The sequence below is a fragment of the Littorina saxatilis genome, linkage group LG9, assembly GCF_037325665.1.
Source record: "Littorina saxatilis isolate snail1 linkage group LG9, US_GU_Lsax_2.0, whole genome shotgun sequence".
NCBI lineage: Eukaryota > Metazoa > Mollusca > Gastropoda > Littorinimorpha > Littorinidae > Littorina > Littorina saxatilis.
Window position 1 is genome coordinate 40,339,653 of NC_090253.1, and position 23,608 is coordinate 40,363,260.

General features: G+C 40.8%; 1 protein-coding gene and 1 long non-coding RNA gene across 2 annotated transcripts; both read right to left on the reverse strand.

Annotated features, from left to right (window-relative positions):
* Positions 1–353: 353 nt before the first annotated feature.
* Positions 354–16,199, reverse strand: LOC138976081 (uncharacterized). The gene is made up of 7 exons (XM_070348897.1): positions 15,928–16,199; positions 11,253–11,364; positions 9,819–9,890; positions 8,316–8,388; positions 7,935–8,011; positions 5,653–5,716; positions 354–1,460 (listed from the first exon to the last, which is right to left on the reverse strand). Exons 1-7 carry the CDS (start codon positions 15,998–16,000, stop codon positions 1,395–1,397), a joined length of 537 nt encoding a protein of 178 aa, XP_070204998.1. The 5' UTR covers positions 16,001–16,199; the 3' UTR covers positions 354–1,394.
* A 2,715-nt stretch (positions 16,200–18,914) lies between these two features.
* Positions 18,915–23,182, reverse strand: LOC138976083 (uncharacterized). The gene is made up of 3 exons (XR_011458866.1): positions 21,763–23,182; positions 19,819–21,691; positions 18,915–19,211 (listed from the first exon to the last, which is right to left on the reverse strand). It is a non-coding gene; the product is annotated as an uncharacterized lncRNA (long non-coding RNA).
* Positions 23,183–23,608: the final 426 nt, after the last annotated feature.

Sequence of the window (23,608 nt, forward strand, 5' to 3'; positions counted from 1 at the left end):
TTGTATAGGTAGATAATTTATATAAAAGCAGAAATAAATTACACTCTTCCATTTCTTTTATCTTTGGAAATCTGAAACAAATCTTCACTGAACATTTTGTACAAAAGTTTGTGTATTTGATAAAACTGCAAAACGCACCAGTTGGCCATTGTTTATACATAATTTCACAAACTTTTTTTTAGTGTCAGCAGCGGGCCTCATCTACTCAGCAGCTGGCAACGAACGCGCAAAAAAGGCTCAAGTGACACATCTTAGCGTAGCAGTAGAAGATCTTTGACCCGGCCTGTACATGGTTACATACATTTTCAGAAACATTCTCAGCAGAGACGAACTTCAAATCTAACAAAGCCAACTTTGTTCTGTTTGCTTTATTCATTTACTCATTTTCGCTGATAATATCACACACAGTGACAACTCTTTCCTTCTCACACTTTCGCTTTTATGCCCTCGAAACTAAGCAGATAGCCATTACAAATAAAACGTTAACCCTCTTAAATCAAGAATGAAATAACAAAAGAGGTAAAATAAATGCAACAATGGCAAAATCATAATGCAACAATATGACCACATCATTCTTTCTTTCTTTCTTTCTTTATTTGGTGTTTAACGTCGTTTTCAACCATTCAAGGTTATATCGCGACGGGGAAAGGGGGGAGATGGGATAGGGGAAAGGGGGGAGATGGGATAGAGCCACTTGTTAATTGTTTCTTGTTCACAAAAGCACTAATCAAAAAATTGCTCCAGGGGCTTGCAACGTAGTACAATATATGACCTTACTGGGAGAATGCAAGTTTCCAGTACAAAGGACTTAACATTTCTTACATACTGCTTGACTAAAATCTTTACAAACATTGACTATATATATTCTATACAAGAAACACTTAACAAGGGTAAAAGGAGAAACAGAACCGTTAGTCGCCTCTTACGACATGCTGGGTAGCATCGGGTAAATTCTTTCTCGTCCCAACCAATATGGGACTCCCCCTAACCCGCGGGGGGTACCACATCATTGATCTCTTGGTTTTTTTTTTCTGATTCACAGCTGTACAGACTCTTAACGATCAACACACACACAAACACCTTCAAACAACTGATACAGTGAAGAAATTCAACCTTTGGCAGCATAAAAATACATGGAACCCTTTTTTAAGCCCCCTAAATCTAAGAAAACCAGGTCTCAAAAAGAAGGGAGTCTTAATCTTAAAATGAACAGAAAATATGAGAAAGGAAGGGGGAGGAATCTTAAATTGGGGGATCTTAACTGGGTGGGTAGGGGGTCCGCTGTTCACAAATCCACCACTTGTTTAAGTCCTTGGTTCACCACTGTTTATTTAAAATCTAGACAAAGATAACTTCTGATCCAATCTTCGTGTACAGTTTTTCATGCGCACCTCTCACTTCACTGTGCTAAAGTTCAGATGCAGATCATTCTCCAAAGGCTCTAAGAGCAGGGGGTGATGCTGAAACAAAATAATACGACAAATCTCAAAATGCTGACACAAAAGCGCATACATTCCAGTAGACAATTTCCGGAAATAGCTCTGTCATAGGGTTTTTTTATGGACTGTAGAAAACTCATACTCTATACTGTATATATAAAAAAAACTACAAAAAAACCCCGGGGCAAACAATGGGACTGTGTCAATTGAAGTTCGTGATCAAAGTAATCACAGTAAAAAGTGATCTTGGATGTGCAGCAATCATTGCAACAGTGAATACTGAGGTCCCATGCGCATATTTTCAACAACAACAAAATACACATTGCACATAGTTTTTCCCTCAATCACCTTGATCAACTGACTGTCCGTGCCATTGTTTTTAAGCTGTGCAACCTTCCATATCCCATGAAAATCTACAATCATTCTTGACACACGCTTTGTGGAGACAAAATTGCTTGGGGCTAGCCTCTCTTTGGCAAGACAATGAAAACAATTTTGTCACTAGCCAGACAGGAATCAAACATCACTGGTTGATACCAAAAGATTCATCTGCATGCGTCAGTGAACAGCCATGAACAGCCGATCTGATTGGCAGCTGTGCAGCTGACATTTTTCTCACTAAGCTAGCACCTCCACAGACACGCTCGCCTGCTACATGTATGGCCAAATCCTAGTCTTTCGAGTCGCGAGAGGTCCCTATGAAACGCTACTTGCTCGCCTCATTTGTCAAATCTTGCGGCTGAAAAATGGGGGACTATAAACATCATCTATTGTTTTTTCATGGGACATCCAGCTGTGAGACAAGAAAGGTTTCTGACCGTGTCACGATTTAGTGACATGGATTGAGAAAGGAACACTCTGTGGGGTGCCTTTCTCAAATTACGACGAAACGCGCCTGTGCTTGTACGCGCTATTTTCTGCTGACCGAGCTTAGCACGGGAAATACGTTTTCCTGAGCGGGTGATATTTTGATACAGGGGTTCCACGTGCAGGATTTTGCTTGCTTGGCGAAATCGACGGTAACTGAACTGGATACGGGACACGTGGAGTCACGTGATGTTTTTTTCAAGGTTGTTTGGGGAAGACATGAGAGGAGACACGAGAACACAGGGCAGCGACAGAGAAGGATCGTTTTTCCTCCATTCGAAAGTTAGATGGTCTTCAACATTTGGCGACGAAGGAGAGAAAACTTTTCGCTGTTTTACCTGTGCTGGCAACAAGGTTGTCAGGTTTTTACATTTAGTCAAGTTTTGACTAAATGTTTTAACATAGAGGGGGGAATCGAGACGAGGGTAGTGGTGTGTGTCTGTCTGTCTGTCTGTGTGTGTGTGTAGAGCGATTTAGACTAAACTACTGGACCGATCTTTATGAAATTTGACATGAGAGTTCCTGGGTATGATATCCTCAGACATTTTTTTCATAAATGTCTTTGATGACGTCATATCCGGGTTTTTGTGAAAGTTGAGGCGGCACTGTCACGCTCTCATTTTTCAACCAAATTGGTTGTAATTTTGGTCAAGTAATCTTCGACGAAGCCCGGACTTTGGTATTGCATTTCAGCGTGGTGGCTTAAAAATTAATTAATGACTTTGGTCATTAAAAATCTGAAAATTGTAAAAACAATTTTTTTATAAAACGATCCAAATTTACGTTCATCTTATTCTCCATCATTTTCTGATTCCAAAAACATATAAATATGTTATATTTGGATTAAATTCAAGCTCTGAAAATTAAAAATATAAAAATTATGATCAAAATTAAATTTTTGAAATCAATTTAAAAACACTTTCATCTTATTCCTTGTCGGTTCCTGATTCCAAAAACATATAGATATGATATGTTTGGATTTAAAACACGCTCAGAAAGTTAAAACGAAGAGAGGTACAGAAAAGCGTGCTATCCTTCTCAGCGCAACTACTACCCCGCTCTTCTTGTCAATTTCACTGCCTTTGCCGTGAGCGGTGGACTGACGATGCTACGAGTATACGGTCTTGCTGCGTTGCATTGCGTTCAGTTTCATTCTGTGAGTTCGACAGCTACTTGACTAAATGTTGTATTTTCGCCTTACGCGACTTGTTGATTCTCGGCTGAGCGGGGGATTTTTCCCACGCATAAAGTAATTCAGCAAGAAGGCGATGGCGGTATTTTTGTCGACGGACGGAAGCCATTCAAAAGAGAGCGGATTCGCTTAAAGTAGAGCTACTTACATTAGGCTGTTGAGGTAATAAATCATTATTTAACGCTGTTGACGAGTCTGTGTTTGTGGAATGAAATACTCTCTGTTGTTCTTTCCAGGTTAGCGCATAATTTGCTCTTTGTGACGCTAAAATAATAATCTGTATATGGCTTTTGCAGATATGGAGAGAAGGAAGGTTAAGGAAAATGGCTGATTTGTTGTTTTAAAAGTTCGTTTGGGCAGGCCCACGTGCTCGATGAAACATGTAAAGGTGACATGTTTGAAGGTGGAGGGTGAAGGGTAGCGTGGCATGTTTAGTGCACCGATGCTTTTTGTTGCAGCCTACTTTCTACGCTACCTGACTGACCTAGCTACGGGTCTTTGCGGGTATGCTGTAACCGGGTCATCGCTGTTGCTGTCTTGCTGTATGCTGTTACTGCTGCTGGGATAACCGGTGAGGCCGTCATCGTCTGCAGGGGTCTTCCGGCAGGCAGTGACGTCACCTACACGACACCCGTTGTCTTCAGCAGCTGAGTGAGGCGCCTGATTTCCCCACGATTCCCTGCTTCGTTCCACGCCAACCGGCACTCCAATCAACGAAGCAGTAGTGGGGAAGGACTATTTACGGGTCGCCCACTCCGTAACGAAAAGCTAAGTGCACCATGCCATTGCGCCTTTAACCACCAAGTCACCTTGTGTATTTGTGATTATATTTGAGTGGTGACAACGTGGGGTGTGTGACACCTGCATTTAACCAGCGCTTTTGCATAACCGGCTATCTTTCTTATCTATACACGGGATCAGCGTGTTATTATCATTTTCTAAACTTTAACTGGCATTTTTGTCAGTGACCTATATTTTACGTTTTGAACGTAAAACATCTTTTGGAGTGAAGTCTCGAGGGAGGTGGCGAGTTAGTATATAAACAGGCGTCTGAAACTTATACTTTTGTTGATTCTATCTATTTGTATGACTGCGAGAGTGGATCGTGGTGTGGTTAGTTAGTAGTAACTAACCGTTCATAATCACATTATGTGATATAATGAAACGTGACAGACCGAGACATACAAATCACCAGGAAATACTATGTCAACAGCAACACAGTAAAACAAAGACACACTCACCCTCTTACTGCCACAAATGTGTCCAGTCTTTACATGGAACAAGAGCAGCCTTATACTAGGACACATATCAGCAAAAAAACCAAAAAATAATAACACGGCTGCATTCTGTGCGGAGTGAGAATTTCTTGCTGAATTTAGACACTGTCTGATGTTGTTAAAAATGCACAAACTATTAACACTTTCAAAAATCTGCTGGACATACAAAAACTTACGACTGAGTCACTTTATTTGTACGATAATTGATATTGAGTAAATACGACTTTGAGCATGTTAATATGATTGACCTGCAACAAATTTAATAATGAGATGGGACGCGAAAAAAGCCGTGACGCTTTTGGATACCCATCCAGTCCCTAACCACTAGGGCGGGGACGTAGCTCAGTTGGTAGCGCGCTGGCTTTGTAGCCAGTTGGTCGCTATCAGCGTGGGTTCGATCCCCACGTTCGGCGAGAGATTTATTTCTCGGAGTCAACTTTGTGCAGACTCTCTTCGGTGTCCGAACACCCCCGTGTGCACACATGCGCACGAAAAAGATCCCACGTTCACAGCGAAAGTCTCAGGGCTTGGAAAACACGAAGACACGCATGCATCATCTCTCGTCTCCAATTATCATGATCGTATTTCGATACTTTGACGAGACAAACCCAATGCTGGTGTGTCGAAGAAGACAGCCACAGCGGGCTTGTTCGAATCAAAGTATCACACCATATCTTCAACGTATTACCAATACCTGTCCCAATATAGACCAGTTGGTCTAAGAGGACGTTAAACCCTAATAGTCAGTCCTAACTACTAAAAGTCTGAACAGATCTGTGGTGGTGAGCATGATCAATAACATCCATGTGAAAGAATGTACCTCCAGCATGCTCAAATGAACACTGACACTCCCCCTCAAAACATGAAGCTGACATACCTTTCCTGGAAGCTTTCCAAAGTCTTGAAGGCTGATTTTTTCATCTTCCATCTTCTGAAGTTCCCTGAACACAAGCGATAGTGCATGGTGAGGAATAGTCCATTCAGAATGTATCATGCTATTATATATTGAGCGTTGAAAGTTGAGCGCTTCAACAAGAAACATCACGGAGGAAGAAGCTTCTGTTGTGCTGCACCACCACTCTGGAACTCTCTTCCCTTCTCTGTCAGACACTGCACCTCTCTCAGCTCTTTTAAACAACAGTTGAAAACTTTCTTTTTCACAGAATATTACACCAACCTGGCCTAATGTCTTCTTCATTCCATTTCTGCACATACTCCTCTCCCATAAAGTTGTTATGATTGTTGAGAGTGTTAGCTGTGTATGTTTGTATAATATATAGTGTGTATTGCATATATGATTATTGTGTGAACAGTACATGTGGTGATTTGTGTCTGTATGATTAATTTTTTTTATGTAGGTTGTACTTTTAATTGTTCTATTCTGTATATATATATGTTCTTTTGTAAAGGGCCTAGAGCCATAGGTTAGGCACTTAAAAATATCCAGTTATTATTATTATTATTATTATAATTATAGTCATGCAAGAGTATATGTTTTCTAAAATGTTACACAGAGGAGCAAAAAACAAAAGAGAAACTGATCTACTTTATTTCTTGCTTCTAAACACAAAGACAAACACACACACACAAACGCACCCACACAAAACCTTTTAAAGCTATGTTTCCATATAGCGACGCCGCCGCGGCACGACGATGACAAACACGCGATGTCGCTAGAGAATGTCGTTGTGAGTGTTTCCATGGCAGGCAGTGTTTTGTTCTTTCTGGGTTGACTTCTTCTTATACATCGTTCAAAAACTCACACAACCATGCCGTAATTAAGAGAAACTATATTTAAGAGAAAATTGAAAAGACGAGAAATGTAAGAAAAAAACTCTTTTATTTCAACAAAATGCTCAACAAGAAGGGCAAAGCCCATACGACTCACATGCTTGACCTTGACTTGACCTTGACCTTCAGGGTCAAGGTCAAATAACTAAACCTAGCAATGACATCATACACTAAGAACTGCTTTACACATTTTTCCTACCAAAATACATGTGACCTTGACCCAAGGTCAAGGTCATCCAAGGTCATGCAACACAAAGCTGTTAATTCAAGACATAGGAAGTACAATGGTGCTTATTGGCTCTTTCTACCATGAGATATGGTCACTTTTAGTGGTTCACTACCTTATTTTGGTCACATTTCATAAGGGTCAAAGTGACCTTGACCTTGATCATATGTGACCAAATGTGTCTCATGATGAAAGCATAACATGTGCCCCACATAATTTTTAAGTTTGAAACAGTTATCTTCCATAGTTCAGGGTCAAGGTCACTTCAAAATATGTATACAATCCAACTTTGAAGAGCTCCTGTGACCTTGACCTTGAAGCAAGGTAAACCAAACTGGTATCAAAAGATGGGGCTTACTTTGCCCTATATATCATATATAGGTGAGGTATTGAATCTCAAAAACTTCAGAGAAAATGGGAAAAATGTGAAAAATAGCTGTTTTTTAGGCAACATTTATGGCCCCTGCGACCTTGACCTTGAAGCAAGGTCAAGATGCTATGTATGTTTTTTGGGGCCTTGTCATCATACACCATCTTGCCAAATTTGGTACTGATAGACTGAATAGTGTCCAAGAAATATCCAACGTTAAAGTTTTCCGGACGGACGTCCGGACGGACGGACGACTCGGGTGAGTACATAGACTCACTTTTGCTTCGCATGTGAGTCAAAAAGCGGAACAAACCCGGTGCTTTTTAACAACCTTTGAAGAAATTCTAGCTGGACTATGTGCAGCTCAGGGAATAAATGTATCGGACCAAAAAACAGTCAAAATAGACTATAAACCTGGTTGTTGGGGGTCCTCCAATATTTGGGAAGACTTAGACCACTCCCACTTTGGACACAAATACCGTGCGGCAGCAATTTTTTTCGCGCCCTGGAGCAAACACGCGTTCTTTGTTACTTACTGTTGCGATCGGTTTTGCCACTGCTGCCACAACCATTGTTCCGCCGTCGCGTCGCTATATGGAAACATAGCTTAAGGCATGCAAATTACATGTATGGAAGCTTTACTCTTTAGTCTATGATGCCATCTTTCTTAAAGCCATGAAAACAATTAACAACATTTGTGTCATTAGACAAATAAATACAAGCCCTTTCACACCACTTCAGACTTAAAAAAATAAAACTGTGAAGAACGTACTTCTCTTGTTTGTCAAGAGCCTTGCTCAAAGACTTGTAGCGCTGTGATAGCTGTGCTTTTGTCTGCTTCAAATTGACCTGGAAACAATGATGGCACAACAGGTCAACATATAATTCAAGCAGAGAGAGAGGGGAGAGAGAGAGGGGGGATAGGGAGAGAGAGAAATAAAAATAAGGTGCATGAAAAGAGGCTAGGCTGGGTGACTTTTAGATTAAATTCTTTGTCTCACACACACACACACTAATTTAAAAAAAAAGTGCATGGAATGAGATTAGGCTTGGTAGCTTTTAGATTTAAAAAAACAAACCAAAAAACAAACAAACCCACGGAATGAGCCTTTTCTGTCTTCTCACTATGAGTATAAATATTACCTTAACTTACCAGTGTTGTACTTAAATGATCGTAGTCCTGCTTGTTTGGTGGCACTCTCAATGTTTCCAAGGAAACAGCAACCCTGTGACACGAAACAGCCAATATCATCATCCAAACAAGAAGGCAGAGATTTCATTCAAATCATAGACCAAATAGCCTGGACCGCCAACTCGTCAAGTGACCCTTCGAGGTTACGACGCTCGACTTTCACAGGGGCGCTTAGCGTCCGGTTTGAAAGACAGTGAAAAGAAAGCACGCTCCAGTTATTTGTGACAATGGGAGGTGACAATGAACTGGATTTTCCAAAACTCCAAACTAAACTTAACAAAACTCATCGAAAAACATGTTCCATATGCACTTTAGCTGAGTTTATTTTAGCATTTTCAGAACTTACCTCGGCAACTTCGTCTATGTTTACAATCGACACCGGATATGACATCCCCCTGATTTCTGAAAGGCCAAGAAGAGCGGGGTAGTAGTTGCGCTGAGAAGGATAGCACGCTTTTCTGTACCTCTCTTCGTTCCAAAATGCGAGGGGCCGCTACCTCGTAATAGAGAGAAAGAGCGGGAGAGAGCTAGTTGGCGGTCCAGGATAAATGGTCTATGATTCAAATCATTTCGCAACAAGTAAAATAAACGAAAGAACTCATAACACTTGCGCTGAAACATCCACAAAAAGGGTACTTTCATAATTTAGACTACAGATGTTTCCAATGTAGAACTTATATCAAGCAAGTACTGAGGTCTAAATATGAGAAATTCAGCAATGATGACAACAAATACAGCATATTCTGAGCAAAGAGATCCGCCTTGAAAACTAGGATGTTGTCTGCAATAGCCCAGTGGTTAAGACATCAGTCTCGCACGTGGAAGGTTGAGCGTTCAAATTCCAGCCACGCCTGGTGGGTTAATTAAGGGCAGAGACTTTTCTGACCTCCCAGGTTAACTCATGTGTAGACTTGGTGCCATATCTCCCTTTGTTTGTACATTCAAGTTTGGTTGGTTATACTTATAGAAACATGAAAGTACTAAGCATGCATCCCCCCAAAACAGAGTGTGGCTACCCAATTGGTTGGGAAACACAGTCACACACGTAAAAACCCATTCATGCAAAAAGCACAAGTGTAGGAGTTTCATGTAGGAGTTGTGATTCTGAATTTTGGAACGTTGGCAGTTTATTTGTTTTTGGATTTTTGTAGGAGTTTCAGCCCATGAAAGCAGAACAAGAAGAAGGATTGAGGCTAACAATATGTGACCCACCACCACGGAATGAGTCGCATGTCACCTTTGCATGATTTTCATGTTTGCACATTTTCCTAAAGAGTTATTTATGCTCTATCCAGTGGTGAAACCCGTTTTAGAAAAGAGCGAAAACTGCTCGAGTTGAGCTTGTGACTGAGGTGACCCTCACACTGTTACCAGACACTCTCCGGACTTATATTAAGCCTAGCGCAGAACCGCGCGAGGTGACATGCGACTCATTTCATGGTGGAGGGTCACATATATACTCACTGATTTCTTGCATCACTCAAGGCATCATGCACTTCTTCGTAAACACCTTCTGGAACTTTGTTCATCAGAAGCCTGGAATCAAAGCAAATTAACACTTGTACACTTGCAGATCTTCTCATGTATATTTTTTCTTAACACTTTCGCTGTCTGTAAAATGTTATGTGTGATTCCTGGGTAACTACTAACTTGCGTTAACCAGCAACAAACGGTTCAATAAACAACAAACAAGTCGCGTAAGGCGAAAATACAACATTTAGTCAAGTAGCTGTCGAACTCACAGAATGAAACTGAACGCAATGCCATTTTTAAGCAAGGCCGTATACTCGTAGCATCGTCAGTCCACCGCTCATGGCAAAGGCAGTGAAATTGACAAGAAGAGCGGGGTAGTAGTTGCGCTAAGAAGGATAGCACGCTTTTCTGTACCTCTCTTTGTTTTAACTTTCTGAGCGTTTTTTTAATCCAAACATATCATATCTATATGTTTTTGGATTCAGGAACCGACAAGGAATAAGATGAAAGTGTTTTTAAATTGATTTCGACAATTTAATTTTGATAATGATTTTTATACATTTAATTTTCAGAGCTTGTTTTTAATCCAAACATAACATATTTATATGTTTTTGGAATCAGAAAATGATGGAGAATAAGATGAACGTAAATTTGGATCGTTTTATAAATTTTTATTTTTTTTTTACAATTTTCAGATTTTTAATGACCAAAGTCATTAATTAATTTTTAAGCCACCAAGCTGAAATGCAATACCAAAGTCCGGGCTTCGTCGAAGATTACTTGACCAAAATTTCAACCAATTTGGTTGAAAAATGAGGGCGTGACAGTGCCGCCTCAACTTTCACGAAAAGCCGGATATGACGTCATCAAAGACATTTATCAAAAAAATGAAAAAAACGTTCGGGGATTTCATACCCAGGAACTCTCATGTCAAATTTCATAAAGATCGGTCCAGTAGTTTAGTCTGAATCGCTCTACACACACACACAGACAGACACACACACACGCACATACACCACGACCCTCATCTCGATTCCCCCCTCTACGTTAAAACATATAGTCAAAACTTGACTAAATGTAAAAAGAAGAGCAACAAACAAAGTATGCGTGTGTTGGAATCACTTATACATCCAAGGCACATTGTGAGTTGTCAATTCAGGTGATCGTGAATACAGGTAATCATTAATGCTTTGTATAACAAATATTTACTGGCAGCAAACTGGTTAAGAGTAAAACAGTTTTACTGTTAAAAGAACCTTTTTGTTTTTAACTCTGTCCTTTTGTGCACAGAATTTCTGGAAATAAAATAACACTTCTCTCTCTCACATTGCATAGTCACACACACACACACGCACACAATTAAAACAGAGCACACTACTGAATTCACACCCCTTCACAACTCTTCCTAACTACCTGAGTTCTCACCTGATACCAGAATCAAAGGTGTTGAGGGCATAGTTCTTGGTGTGTTTGGCGACTGGTTTCCACGAAGGATTCACTACTGTAGAACGCGACCTTAGCCTTGTTCTCCCAGCCGCTATAATTGGAAAGTAAATGGAAATTAATGTACGCATATCTCAGGGTTATTCTCCAGACTGCCAGAGCTGCATGCATGGGTCCAGTGGAAACCATTTTGGGCAAGTGATATTTGTTTAATTTAATTGAGACCTTTTAACCATACAAATTGAATTCATTAATGAATACCGTTTTGAAATAATTATATCCTAGGCCTTATATAGAGAAAGAATATGAAATGCTTCCACATTTTGATTGTCTACATCAGAATATTACAAGCCTCCGTTTAAAATACATCACTAACAAGTAACATTAAGGTAGTTCACTGGACCCGTTAAATATAATTTGGTTTCTCCCAAAAGTTGGTTATTTTTTAAGTTCGATCTGTCTGCTATGCATTCAGCATAAAAAAAAATATAGGGTAGTGGGTTCGTTTCGGAGCTATGAGTCTCGGAAGACAGTGCCCGTTTTGAATTTTGGACCGAAAAATCGAAAAATGGGTATGTTTTGAAAACGGCCAATTACACAAACATCTGCATAGGAATAGTCATTTAAAAAATATCACCCAAAGCAGCAATGGGCAGGTAACGAAGTGCACTGGTAAACGAAAATGTTGCGCATACTCAAACTTTGTGACGTCACGTCTTTTGCCAGAGTTTATTTTAAATTTGTTCCTCATGTTGAGGTATTCTATTGCTGGTAGCCTGGAAATAAATTACGATTTGATGAGATGGGTTGTAAACGCAAGAGCGATCAAAACGGCATTAAAAAAAAACAAAACAAGAAGGGCAAAGCCCATACGACTCACATGCTTGACCTTGACATGACCTTGACCTTCAGGGTCAAGGTCAAATAACTAAACCTAGCAATGACATCATACACTAAGAACTGCTCTACATTTTTCCTACCAAAATACATGTGACCTTGACCCAAGGTCAAGGTCATCCAAGGTCATGCAACACAAAGCTGTTAATTCAAGACATAGGAAGTACAATGGTGCTTATTGGCTCTTTCTACCATGAGATACGGTCACTTTTAGTGGTTCACTACCTTATTTTGGTCACATTTCATAAGGGTCAAAGTGACCTTGACCTTGATCATATGTGACCAAATGTGTCTCATGATGAAAGCATAACATGTGCCCCACATAATTTTTAAGTTTGAAACAGTTATCTTCCATAGTTCAGGGTCAAGGTCACTTCAAAATATGTATACAATCCAACTTTGAAGAGCTCCTGTGACCTTGACCTTGAAGCAAGGTAAACCAAACTGGTATCAAAAGATGGGGCTTACTTTGCCCTATATATCATATATAGGTGAGGTATTGAATCTCAAAAACTTCAGAGAAAATGGGAAAAATGTGAAAAATAGCTGTTTTTTAGACAACGTTTATGGCCCCTGCGACCTTGACCTTGAAGCAAGGTCAAGATGCTATGTATGTTTTTTGGGGCCTTGTCATCATACACCATCTTGCCAAATTTGGTACTGATAGACTGAATAGTGTCCAAGAAATATCCAACGTTAAAGTTTTCCGGACGGACGGACGGACGTCCGGACGGACGACTCGGGTGAGTACATAGACTCACTTTTGCTTCGCATGTGAGCCAAAAACGACAGGTTGGTAGTGTTTTTAGGGGGGGTTCACTCCCTTGATTAACCCCACCCTTTGCACTATTACTGTCCAGTGTGCCTCAGAAAAATATGTGTCACGATAATGTAAAGGGCTGTTGTCCGATCATTTGTCTCAGATATATGAGCCAACTAAATTATGTTTTTAAAAACCACTGTTACATATGACCTCTGTTGAAAGTCAAAGGTCACCGCAACTTTGAAAGGCCACAAGTCCGATTCAAATGTAATAAAAACGCCAATCAAAAGGTGGAGGTCACTTGTTTGATACAAGTGTAATAATAAAAATTAATAATCAAGGCTTGGTTTATAATTTTGCTTAATAGTGCGTACTGTTATTTGTTACGGTTTGAAGGCTGGGACTTTTTGAGGGTGGAATTAAAGCAATTTTTCGCCTTATGGGCCCCTTATGCCTCGAAGGACTTCAATTATTGTATTATCTGCTGCCAGCGTACAGTAGAAAGAGGGCTGCATACACAAGACACTTGTTCTTAATACTACTGGCTGTTATTCTAGTTCAAACACCGGTTTTAACATGTGGTATTCTGATGCAATCACGCTGTGAGCATCACGGGTTGGGAGACACTCTCTTACCTGCTACCGGAGCTTCAATGTTAGCTTTGGTGATTATTACGATGTCACTGGCAAAGAGAACGGCTTTGTACCGATTTCATTAGATGCCCACGTGTTTTTGACCTCGTGGTTGGTAGGCGTGTCGCATTGTTTTTATTTCTGGCGGTGTCGTCATTTTCTGACGTCATTTGTTCTGGGCCGCGTCACCACACTTCCGCTGCCTGAAAAATGTGACGTTTGTTCTATTTACGTCATTCGAATGTTCGACGTGTTCTTCTTCTTCTTCTTCTTCTTCTTCTGCGTTCCCTGTTCGATGTGTTCGAATTCCCAGCCTGCCAGGAAAAAATGGCGACACAACTCAGTGGCTTCCCTTTGTGTATGAAGAGTAATATCCCTGTCTCCATTTGACCTGCCTTAAAAAAAACGAGTTTTTCTCAAGCGTATTTACAAGGGAGGATATAACCACTCTCCCTGAAAAAAGTCCTGCTTCAAAATCGGAAGGTATCACTTTGACAGAGCTACGGGTAACACCAAGAGCAGTCGAAAAGAAATTGGCTACTTTAAATCCTAATAAGGCTCAGGGACCAGACAAGATCCCATCAAGGGTTCTCAAGGAACTGAATAAGGAACTTGCGTTACCTTTTTGTATTTTATTTAATAAATCCCTAGAAATGTCACAAGTGCCTAATGACTGGAAATCAGCTGATGTTACTGCTATTTTCAAGAAGGGACTAAAATCTGATTCGGGAAATTACAGGACAGTCAGCCTCACATGTGTTATTTGTAAGGTCCTTGAAGCCATAGTGAGAGATATTATTGTAGATCACATGACTGTTAATGTTTTATATTCAAATTGTCAGCACGGGTTCCGTCAAAAGAGGTCTTGGTGTTACCCAATTATTGGAAGTAATGGAAGATTTGACAAGGATCCTTGATGAAAAAAATTGTATTGACATTGTTTATTTTGATTTTAAGAAAGCCTTCGATTCAGTGCCACATGAAAGACTCTCAGTTCAGCTGGAGTATTATGGATTAACTGGAAATGTTGTGCGATGGATTAGAGATTTTCTATCCAACAGAAAACAGAGAGTCAGAGTGGGTAATGTGCATTCTGACAGTACAGATGTTTTAAGTGGCATCCCTCAGGGAAGTATTCTGGGGCCTGTTTTGTTTACAATCTTTATTAATGACCTACCGGATACAGTACAAAGTACCTGCAAAGTATAATTTGCAGATGATACTAAATTGTATGATGTACCCCAGCGATACCAAACAATACAAAATGACATTGATAATCTCCAGAAATGGTCAGTTAAATGGAACTTGTATTTTAACGTATCAAAGTACCACTGATGCAACGAGGAAAAATACGGACAAAATCTTTATTGAATTTAGTAAAACTAATATCTGGAAACTTTCCTTTTCTAACAGAGTTGCACCATCATGGGACACACTAACTGATGTTGTTAAAAATGCAGAAACTATTAACACTTTCAAAAATCTGCTGGACGTACAAAAACTTATGACGAGTCACTTTATTTGTACAATAATTGATATTGAGTAAATACCACTTTGAGCATGTTATTATGATTGACCTGCAACAAATCTGATAATGAGATGGGACGCGAAAAAAAGCCGTGAGGCTTATGGATACCAATCTAGTCTTTAACCACTACTACTACAACTAACATAACTCTTATATATACTCGATCTGGCTCAGAGGAGAGGTCGATCATAAATACCCCTGTTAAAAAAACATGCACTGCCCTCTTTTCTCCCCTCTCCATCCACAAGAAACCAGCCATACTAGTAATGTTTTTGTTAAATCCAGGTTTCCCAATTGCTTCGTTTCCGGCCGATTTATGTGGAGCACGTACGTGATGCGCACAAAAAATATTGGCGGTCTGGAAGTGTCGTCTGCGCAATGATCGCGGCGGCTTTCTTGACCGCCAAGGACGACCGCACACGTTGTGAGACATCATTCGTTAGACCTCAATGTCTGTATCATCATCTTATCGGAGTATTCATGATTAAAACTAGAGAGAATACATTCAAGGTGCCATGTAATGTATTAAAAACATTTTCGGTCAAACATTTTAAAGGACTAAGAATGCATGTCACTTGTCAGTTGTCACGGCGAGTAGAAATTTTCATCTACTCGCCAAATACGAGTAAAGTTGCTGAAACAAATTGTTGGTTTGGCTAGTACTGTAGTAGTAGTAGTAGTAAAGTTTGCTCTCTGGCTGGTGCATTTTTAGAAACAAGCCAAAGGCGAGTACACCATTTGTTGGACTTTCAGGGTTGCCATAAGTCACGTAACAGTTCATCAGTTACGTACGTAACAGTCCATCATACACCCAAGTTACCCAAGTTCTTTACGTACCTGTCCTTGCTCCAGGTGGATTCTTGGCCCTACCACCCTTCTTGTCTTTTGGGTTCGACTGTCTCGCCGGCATTTTGTGACTGAATCACTCTTGAAAACCTTGCAAACGATCGAAGAAGCATGTGCAACTCTGATTCCTATAATGGGTAATCAATCTATAGAGTTACACTGACCACTCTGGAATGGATTCAGTTTAACATAGAAGTCAAACTCATCGGTTTTACAACCAAATGACTCAAACGACTCGAGCTAACCTTTAGAGTTACTGTTCCTGACGTGCGTCCTTGAAAGCACCGGTGTCGACCAAAACTGCTTCCCGCTTGGGGGTTAGAATAAGAAGGTTGTGTTACGCTTTAACTGCAAAGCCATCATCAGTTTGGGGCAAAGTCCGCGAGGAAAGCAAAGGAGGAATTTCGAAATAAAGACTGATGTAACCATGACATAACATAACATAACAATGTAACTTGAGGCCAGAGATGGCACGGAATTTTAGTCCAAAAATGCGTTTTAGGTTCTCAGCATTTTTAGGTACTTTGAACACCATAGAATCATTGTGCGTAGTCATGTGGTCGTTGTCAACCTCTTTCTTGCAATAAAGCGATCATTTTCAAAATGTTTTCTTATTTGACAACTTTTGACACTGTTTTCTCAGAATATGGCCGGTTTTTTTTAACACAAGCACCTTCAATGGGAACTATATTTATCTTCGAGACTAATTGTTCATTCTTCTTACTTTTTTGTTAATTTTCATCAGAAATGTTGTATCTACACAGTTAAACTGAAAGAAGAAAGGAAGATAAAATCTATGGCGAAACACAAGGATGAGCCAAACTGCCGCCAAGTGGTTTTTAACTGCTTAAACTTTTGCTTCGGTCGCTCGCCTTATGCCCAGACCTGTTTACCCCCATAAGTGTTTTGGAGTAATGCTCAGCCCCAAAAATAGTAATCCTGGCACAAAAATAGTAATCATCCAGCATTCGTCGCCAATTACAACGCACATGACAACTGTGTCTGCGAAACGCAATCATGCACATATATCCATCATTCACAAACAAAACACATCAGTCAGTTTTTGTAGTCATCATAATTTCAAAGAAGATCACATCAAAAGCACATGCATCACTGATTCTTTTTCTTTTGCTCGTAGTAGGCCTTTTTCAGTGTGTCATTAAGCGCTTCTCTACTGTACTTGCGCTTGCCGAATGAGTGAGGGCGAGACTTCACCACTAGAATAAGGCTCTCCAGCGTCTCATCAGACAGACATGATCTCTGGTCAGTCCTGTGCTTTTTCACCCCATTTTGCCATTGAAAAAAACAATGCCAAACATGTGAATTGATTAAAAAAAAAAAAAAGTTTTCTTTTTTTTTAAAACTTTTTATTTATTTATGAAAATCGTAGTCTTGACATGGATAGCGGAATGGCGTATTTTTTGCAGAAAATCGTAATAAATTACGCCCAAATCGTAAGGGTAAACAGGTCTGTATGCCCAAAATGATGGCAATAGAATGGATTATCTAACCTTTGATTTCGTAAGAGCTGTTTTCTCTTTCTAGTCTTGTCACATGCTGCTGTCCCAGTGACTTGGGGTCTAGAAAAATAAAGCACAATTTAATGGTGCCTTTTTAAGAAAGACATCTTTATGTCATTTTCACCAGAATATTTTGCAATTTGCAAGGAACACTCCTTCTCACAAAAAGCGATCGGCTAAACAGATCTGGCCAGGCTTTTCAGGCATGGGAATTGAACAAAGTAAAAAAGGCTGAAAATTTGCAAGGAATTGCAAAGTTGACGGCATGTAACGCCTAGCCTTTATAGGGGGGTACTGGGAGAAGGCCCCCCCGGAATTTTTTTCTCCAAAGAACCCAAATGGTGCAATTGGGTGTCATCTGAGCTCCAAGTTTGCCATTCAATTCAGATTGTAGAACCCTTTTTGCCCCACTTATTTTTTCGGCGGACACTTTCGCTTTTTCGGCGGACAAAAAAAAAATGTCGGCAAAAATTTGCCTTTCGGCGGACAATTCCCATGCCAGGCTTTTACATGAGATAGTACCATGCCACTGATGACTTTTAAGAAATTAAATGTAATCCATATACAAAAAACTTCCGAATGTACACAGAGTCTGGATAGTGTGGGTCGAGTACAACCCATATGGAATTTAAGAAGGACATTTCAATTGTCTAGCTCAAAGTGTATGCCACTCGGTCGTCTTTGACCCATACTTCCCAAAGATTCAGGCAGCAAAACGTTTATAATCAATACACCCCTTCGGAGTTTCGAGTGCGTATGCGCGGCCAGTCACATTTTTGGCGGCAGGGGGCGCTCCGTTGTACCAAACACACTCGAGATCCATTCCGCTTAAATCATGAAACTATCGTGGGACAAAAACCACAGAAATATCAAAGAGATAAGAGCTTACGAGGGAAAACTTGAACGCAATCGGCAATGTACCTCTTCTGAAAACCTCGTGTTTGGTACAATTTGCAATCCCAGCATGCAATGCGCGGATTCTCGCCTGAGACTCCGAAAGGGTGTATTGGATGGCGAGTGAACGACCCATACATTTTATTTTGGATCCTTCATTACAAAGAAACGGTAGTACACGACCCATGTATTATCGCAACTGTGTTGTCAAAAGTGTGATCCAGTGATCTTTTTAACATTATTCTTTATAACAATAAAGAAAATTTCCCCATGAAGTATACATTAATTGTATGAACTAAAAAAATTAAAAAACCTCACTCATCTTCGAGTCAGTGGCCCCTTTCCTGTTCTAATTGATAGCGTATTAAAATCTGTGTTTATTTCAAAATCAATTGCAACTGTGGGGGTTTAAATAAAAGAACAAATGTAAAGAATCTCCCGGAGGACAATATAGACCCAGATTTCTATTGAACAGCAAATGGACACACACACACACACACACACACACACAATGCTTACCGAAAAATAAAAATCTTCCAAACATGCATGCAACAGAAACAAAAGTTCATTGTACATTTTATTTTAATAAGCTGCCAAACCTCTTTCATGACATCCAAGGACAAGACATTTCTGAAAAAAATATCCCAGCAACATCAATCAGCCAAACAGTGGTTGATACGTGACACAAACAAAATCATTGCTATATCATTTACAGTCACCCAGCAATAATACAATAAAGACTTTGCACACAGAGAAACCGACCGACACATAGGCTTACCAAGACAGACAGACAGACAGGCACACACTGCGAAAACAAGTACAGTATTTCTCTTTCCACCAAATTTGCATTGGTTTTGACAACTTTCTTTTCTTTCTTTCTTTCTTTCTTTATTTGGTGTTTAACGTCGTTTTCAACCATTCAAGGTTATATCGCGACGGGGAAAGGGGGGAGATGGGATAGGGGAAAGGGGGGAGATGGGATAGAGCCACTTGTTAATTAATGTTCACAAAAGCACTAATCAAAAAATTGCTCCAGGGGCTTGCAACGTAGTACAATATATGACCTTACTGGGAGAATGCAAGTTTCCCGTACAAAGGACATTTCTTACATACTGCTTGACTAAAATCTTTACAAACATTGACTATATTCTATACAAGAAACACTTAATAATAATATAATAATAACGGGCATTTATAAAGCGCCTTATCAGAAGTTCAAAGCGCGTGACAACAATACATGTATACAAAAATCATACAATCACTGTCAGATTCAAACAACACATCATGCACATCTCACATCCCCAGACTCTATACTAAGGAACTATCCGTAGTGTTGTTGGAACAAGGGTAAAAGGAGAAACAGAACCGTTAGTCGCCTCTTACGACATGCTGGGTAGCACCGGGTAAATTCTTTCTCGTCCCAACCAATATGGGACTCCCCCTAACCCGCGGGGGGTGTTTTGACAACTAAGACAAAGCAAACTTCACACCACACAATTATAGCCCAAACCCATGAAATGTGCCCTCTGCATATGTCATATTTTTGCCATGTGGGTATGGCCACATAGTGTGGTTTCTACAATGGACATCACAGATATAGTATCATACACTGAGGTGCCAGGGCCTTTTACTTCAAACACAACCTGAAACAGCCTATTTTGTATCTGAGAAAGACTGAAAGAAAACTGTGAAAGTCTTGCAAATGAACAGTAAATATGTACTTATGCGACACATGCATCCTTGTAACAAATTCTTTGCACAAAAAAAAGATATGTACTGAAAAATCACAATATGTGGCTAATCAAGTAAAAGAAATAAGAGACTAAAACAAAATATCCAAAGAGTTCTCTCATAATGTAACATACAGACAACAAGAAAGGCAATTAAAAGCTCACATGACTCACTGTTCATAACGTATTAGGCCAAAAAAAAAAATGCTTTGGTTACGGTTTCCCGACCGACCCTAACTTTTTGGGCCGACCCTAAACTTTTTTTTTGGTCCTAAAGCTAAAAATAAAATGAATCAAACACATACATACACAAAAAAACAAGAAGAGCAAACGCTCGATCGAGTCACTTTCGCAGTTCTGAATATTATATGAGGCATCAGATGGACAGGAAGAAATTGCTATTCACAACACAATGAGTCACGTTCACATAAAATTTGAGCCCGGTCACTTTTATAGTTTCCGAGAAAAGCCCAACGTTAAGTTGTGTGTTGCCGAACAGAAAAGGCTAGTTATCTCCCTTGTTTTTCTGATAACGTTCGTAAAAGGCTACAGATGTAAATACTTTGATGTAAAGAATAATCCTACAAAGTTTCAATCACATCCGATGAACTTTGTCAAAGATATAAAATGTCTAATTTTTCCTTTGACGCTGACCTGTGACCTTGAAAAAGGTCAAAGGTCAACGAAACCATCGTTTAAGTGTAGAGGTCATTGGAGGTCACGACTAAACAAAATATGAGCCCGATCGCTTTGATAGTTTCCGAGAAAAGTCCAACGTTAAGGTGGTGTCTACGGACGGCCGGCCGGCCGGCCGGCCGGCCGGCCGGACAGACTAACACTGACCGATTACATAGAGTCACTTTTTCTCAAGTGACTCAAAAACCACACACACACACAAAAACCCACCGAAAACGACAACACCACGGCACAGAGAAAACATCGATCGCCGGCGAGCAGACAACAACAAGCCCGACAAGGGACACCACTCCGCTTTTTACAACTCCCATATCCAAGGGAAGTCAGTCTCGTGCGTTCGTTCGTTGCGCGAACGTAAAAAGATGTCGTCTGCATTTGCAATCGTATTCGGAAAGTGCGTTCATATCGAACAAACACGACTGATAAGTCGGTACTCGAAGAGTGCAACCTTGGTGGACATTTTTCATGATTTTCATCCAACTTTGGACGGCAAACTGTTCGGGATAAAATGTGTTGGGTCGACGAAAATAAGTGCCGAGCCCGAAGACTCTTTCGAACTGGACTTTGGCATGACTCTCGAAAACTATTTTTATCATTTCAAGAGGGACCAACCAAAAAACAAAAAACAAAAAACAAAAAAAAAGTTTAATCGACCTACCTACCCTATTTTTTTTGGCCATGAAACCGTAACCAAAGCATTTTTTTTTTTGGCCTTACAGTGGAAGCCCCCTGTTAAGACAACCAATTGAAGACTCCCTCCATTTCTTTCTTTCTTTATTTGGTGTTTAACGTTGTTTTCAACCACGAAGGTTATATCGCGACGGGGAAAGGGGGCGGGAGATGGGATAGAGCCACTTGTTAATTGTTTCTTGTTCACAAAAGCACTAATCAAAAAATTGCTCCAGGGGCTTGCAACTTTCTTTATTTGGTGTTTAACGTCGTTTTCAACCACGAAGGTTATATCGCGACGAGGGCTTGCAACGTACAGTAGTACAATATATTACCTTACTGGGAGAATGCAAGTTTCTAGTACAAAGGGCTTAACATTTCTTACATACTGCTTGACTAAAATCTTTACAAACATTGACTATATTCTATACAAGAAACACTTAACAAGGGTAAAAGGAGAAACAGAATCCGTTAGTTGCCTCTTACGACATGCTGGGGAGCATCGGGTAAATTCTTCCCCCTAACCCGCGGGGGGTTATTGAGGTCTTGAAAGAGGAGTTCCACTATATGTGCATCCCCAAATTTGTGTGTGTGCTGTGCTAGCCTCATTAAATAATGTTCAAGGTGAAGAAAATTCCCTTCCTACTATACTGTTCAAAAAAAGAAACGCATAGCTTGTAATATTTGGTTAATTTAGTTATATGGCTACAAGGATATCCACCAAACTGCAGAAAATGTTTATCTGGTCGTCGACCTTTCGTCCATTGCCACAAGTGAGCTCTGCACGTGACGCATGCGTTATCAGTGGCTACAATGTCAAAATTGCTCATTTGGCATGACCACTCGTCATGCTTCAGTGTAATCTCGTGAAACTCGGGGAATATTGAGCTCTCACCATGTCTTCCAAAACCCATAAAAGCGGATTGTTCGCCACAAAGAAATCAGACGACAATTCAGCGACGAAAGATGGCCCGATTGAGCCGAGAAGACCGCCAAATTGCATTGGGTCGTTTACAAGCAGGCCAAAGTCAAAGTGCAATCGCCAGGCACTTCCACGTGTCCCAGAGCACCATCAGTAGACTGTGGGTCAGGTTTCAAGCCACTGGCTCCATTGCTGACTTGCCACGAGCGGAAAGACCAAGGGCGACAACTGCTGCTCACGACCGCTTCATACGGCTCCGCCACCTCCGGAATCGTTTCCTGTCGGCCTCATCTTCTGTCCAGGCTCTCCCCGGGCCACACCGATTATCGGACCAGACCGTGCGGAACCGCCTGCATGAAGCTGGTTTGAGAGCTCGCAGACCTCACAGAGGAGCTGTCCTCACCCGCCGCCATCGCCAGAACCGAGTGCAGTGGGGCAACCAGCACCTTCGCTGGACCGTCCGGAATCACTGGAGACACGTGTGGTTCAGCGACGAGTCCTACTTCCTGCTCCAGCGACATGATGGTCGGAGGAGGGTCTACCGGAGAGTAAACGAACGTTACGCGCCCAACTGTGTGGATGAGGCACCCGTTCATGGTGGTGGAGGCGTCATGGTGTGGGGGGCAATCAATACCGCTGGAAGGAGCACCCTGGTGCACGTCCAAGGGCGCATAACTGCCCAGCGATACGTGGAGGAAATTCTGCGCCCACACGCCCTTCCTCTTCTGGCTGACCAGGATGCCATATTCCAGCAGGACAACGCTCGCCCGCACACAGCACGACTCACCACCCAGTTCCTCACCGACCACCATGTCCAGGGCTCGTATTCTTTAAACAGTTGCAACTCATATATACCGGCCTGTAAAACCACTTCCGCTCGATAAGTCCGCTAAGTGTTATTCATGAATCTCCGGTAAAGACTTACCCGGGTGTCTCCGAGCTGTAAAGTTAGAGGACTCATCCCCCTCCTCTAAAACCGTCAATTTTGAATAAATCTTGTTAAAATATTGTTTGTAGATTTATGTCCCTCATGGACACACATTGGTGTCATTTTAAGCACCAATGCATTGCGGACAAATACGAGATACCGCTCGCGAAAGATTTCAACCGATGCTCGATCATACCTGCTTGTGGTGAAAGCGTGCTAGCGGTTTTTTTTAATGCATTACAGTGTCCCTATATTTCAACTGATTCCGTGGCCGAACGGTTTTCTCGTTCGCCTGATGCGTGATTGAGTCGAG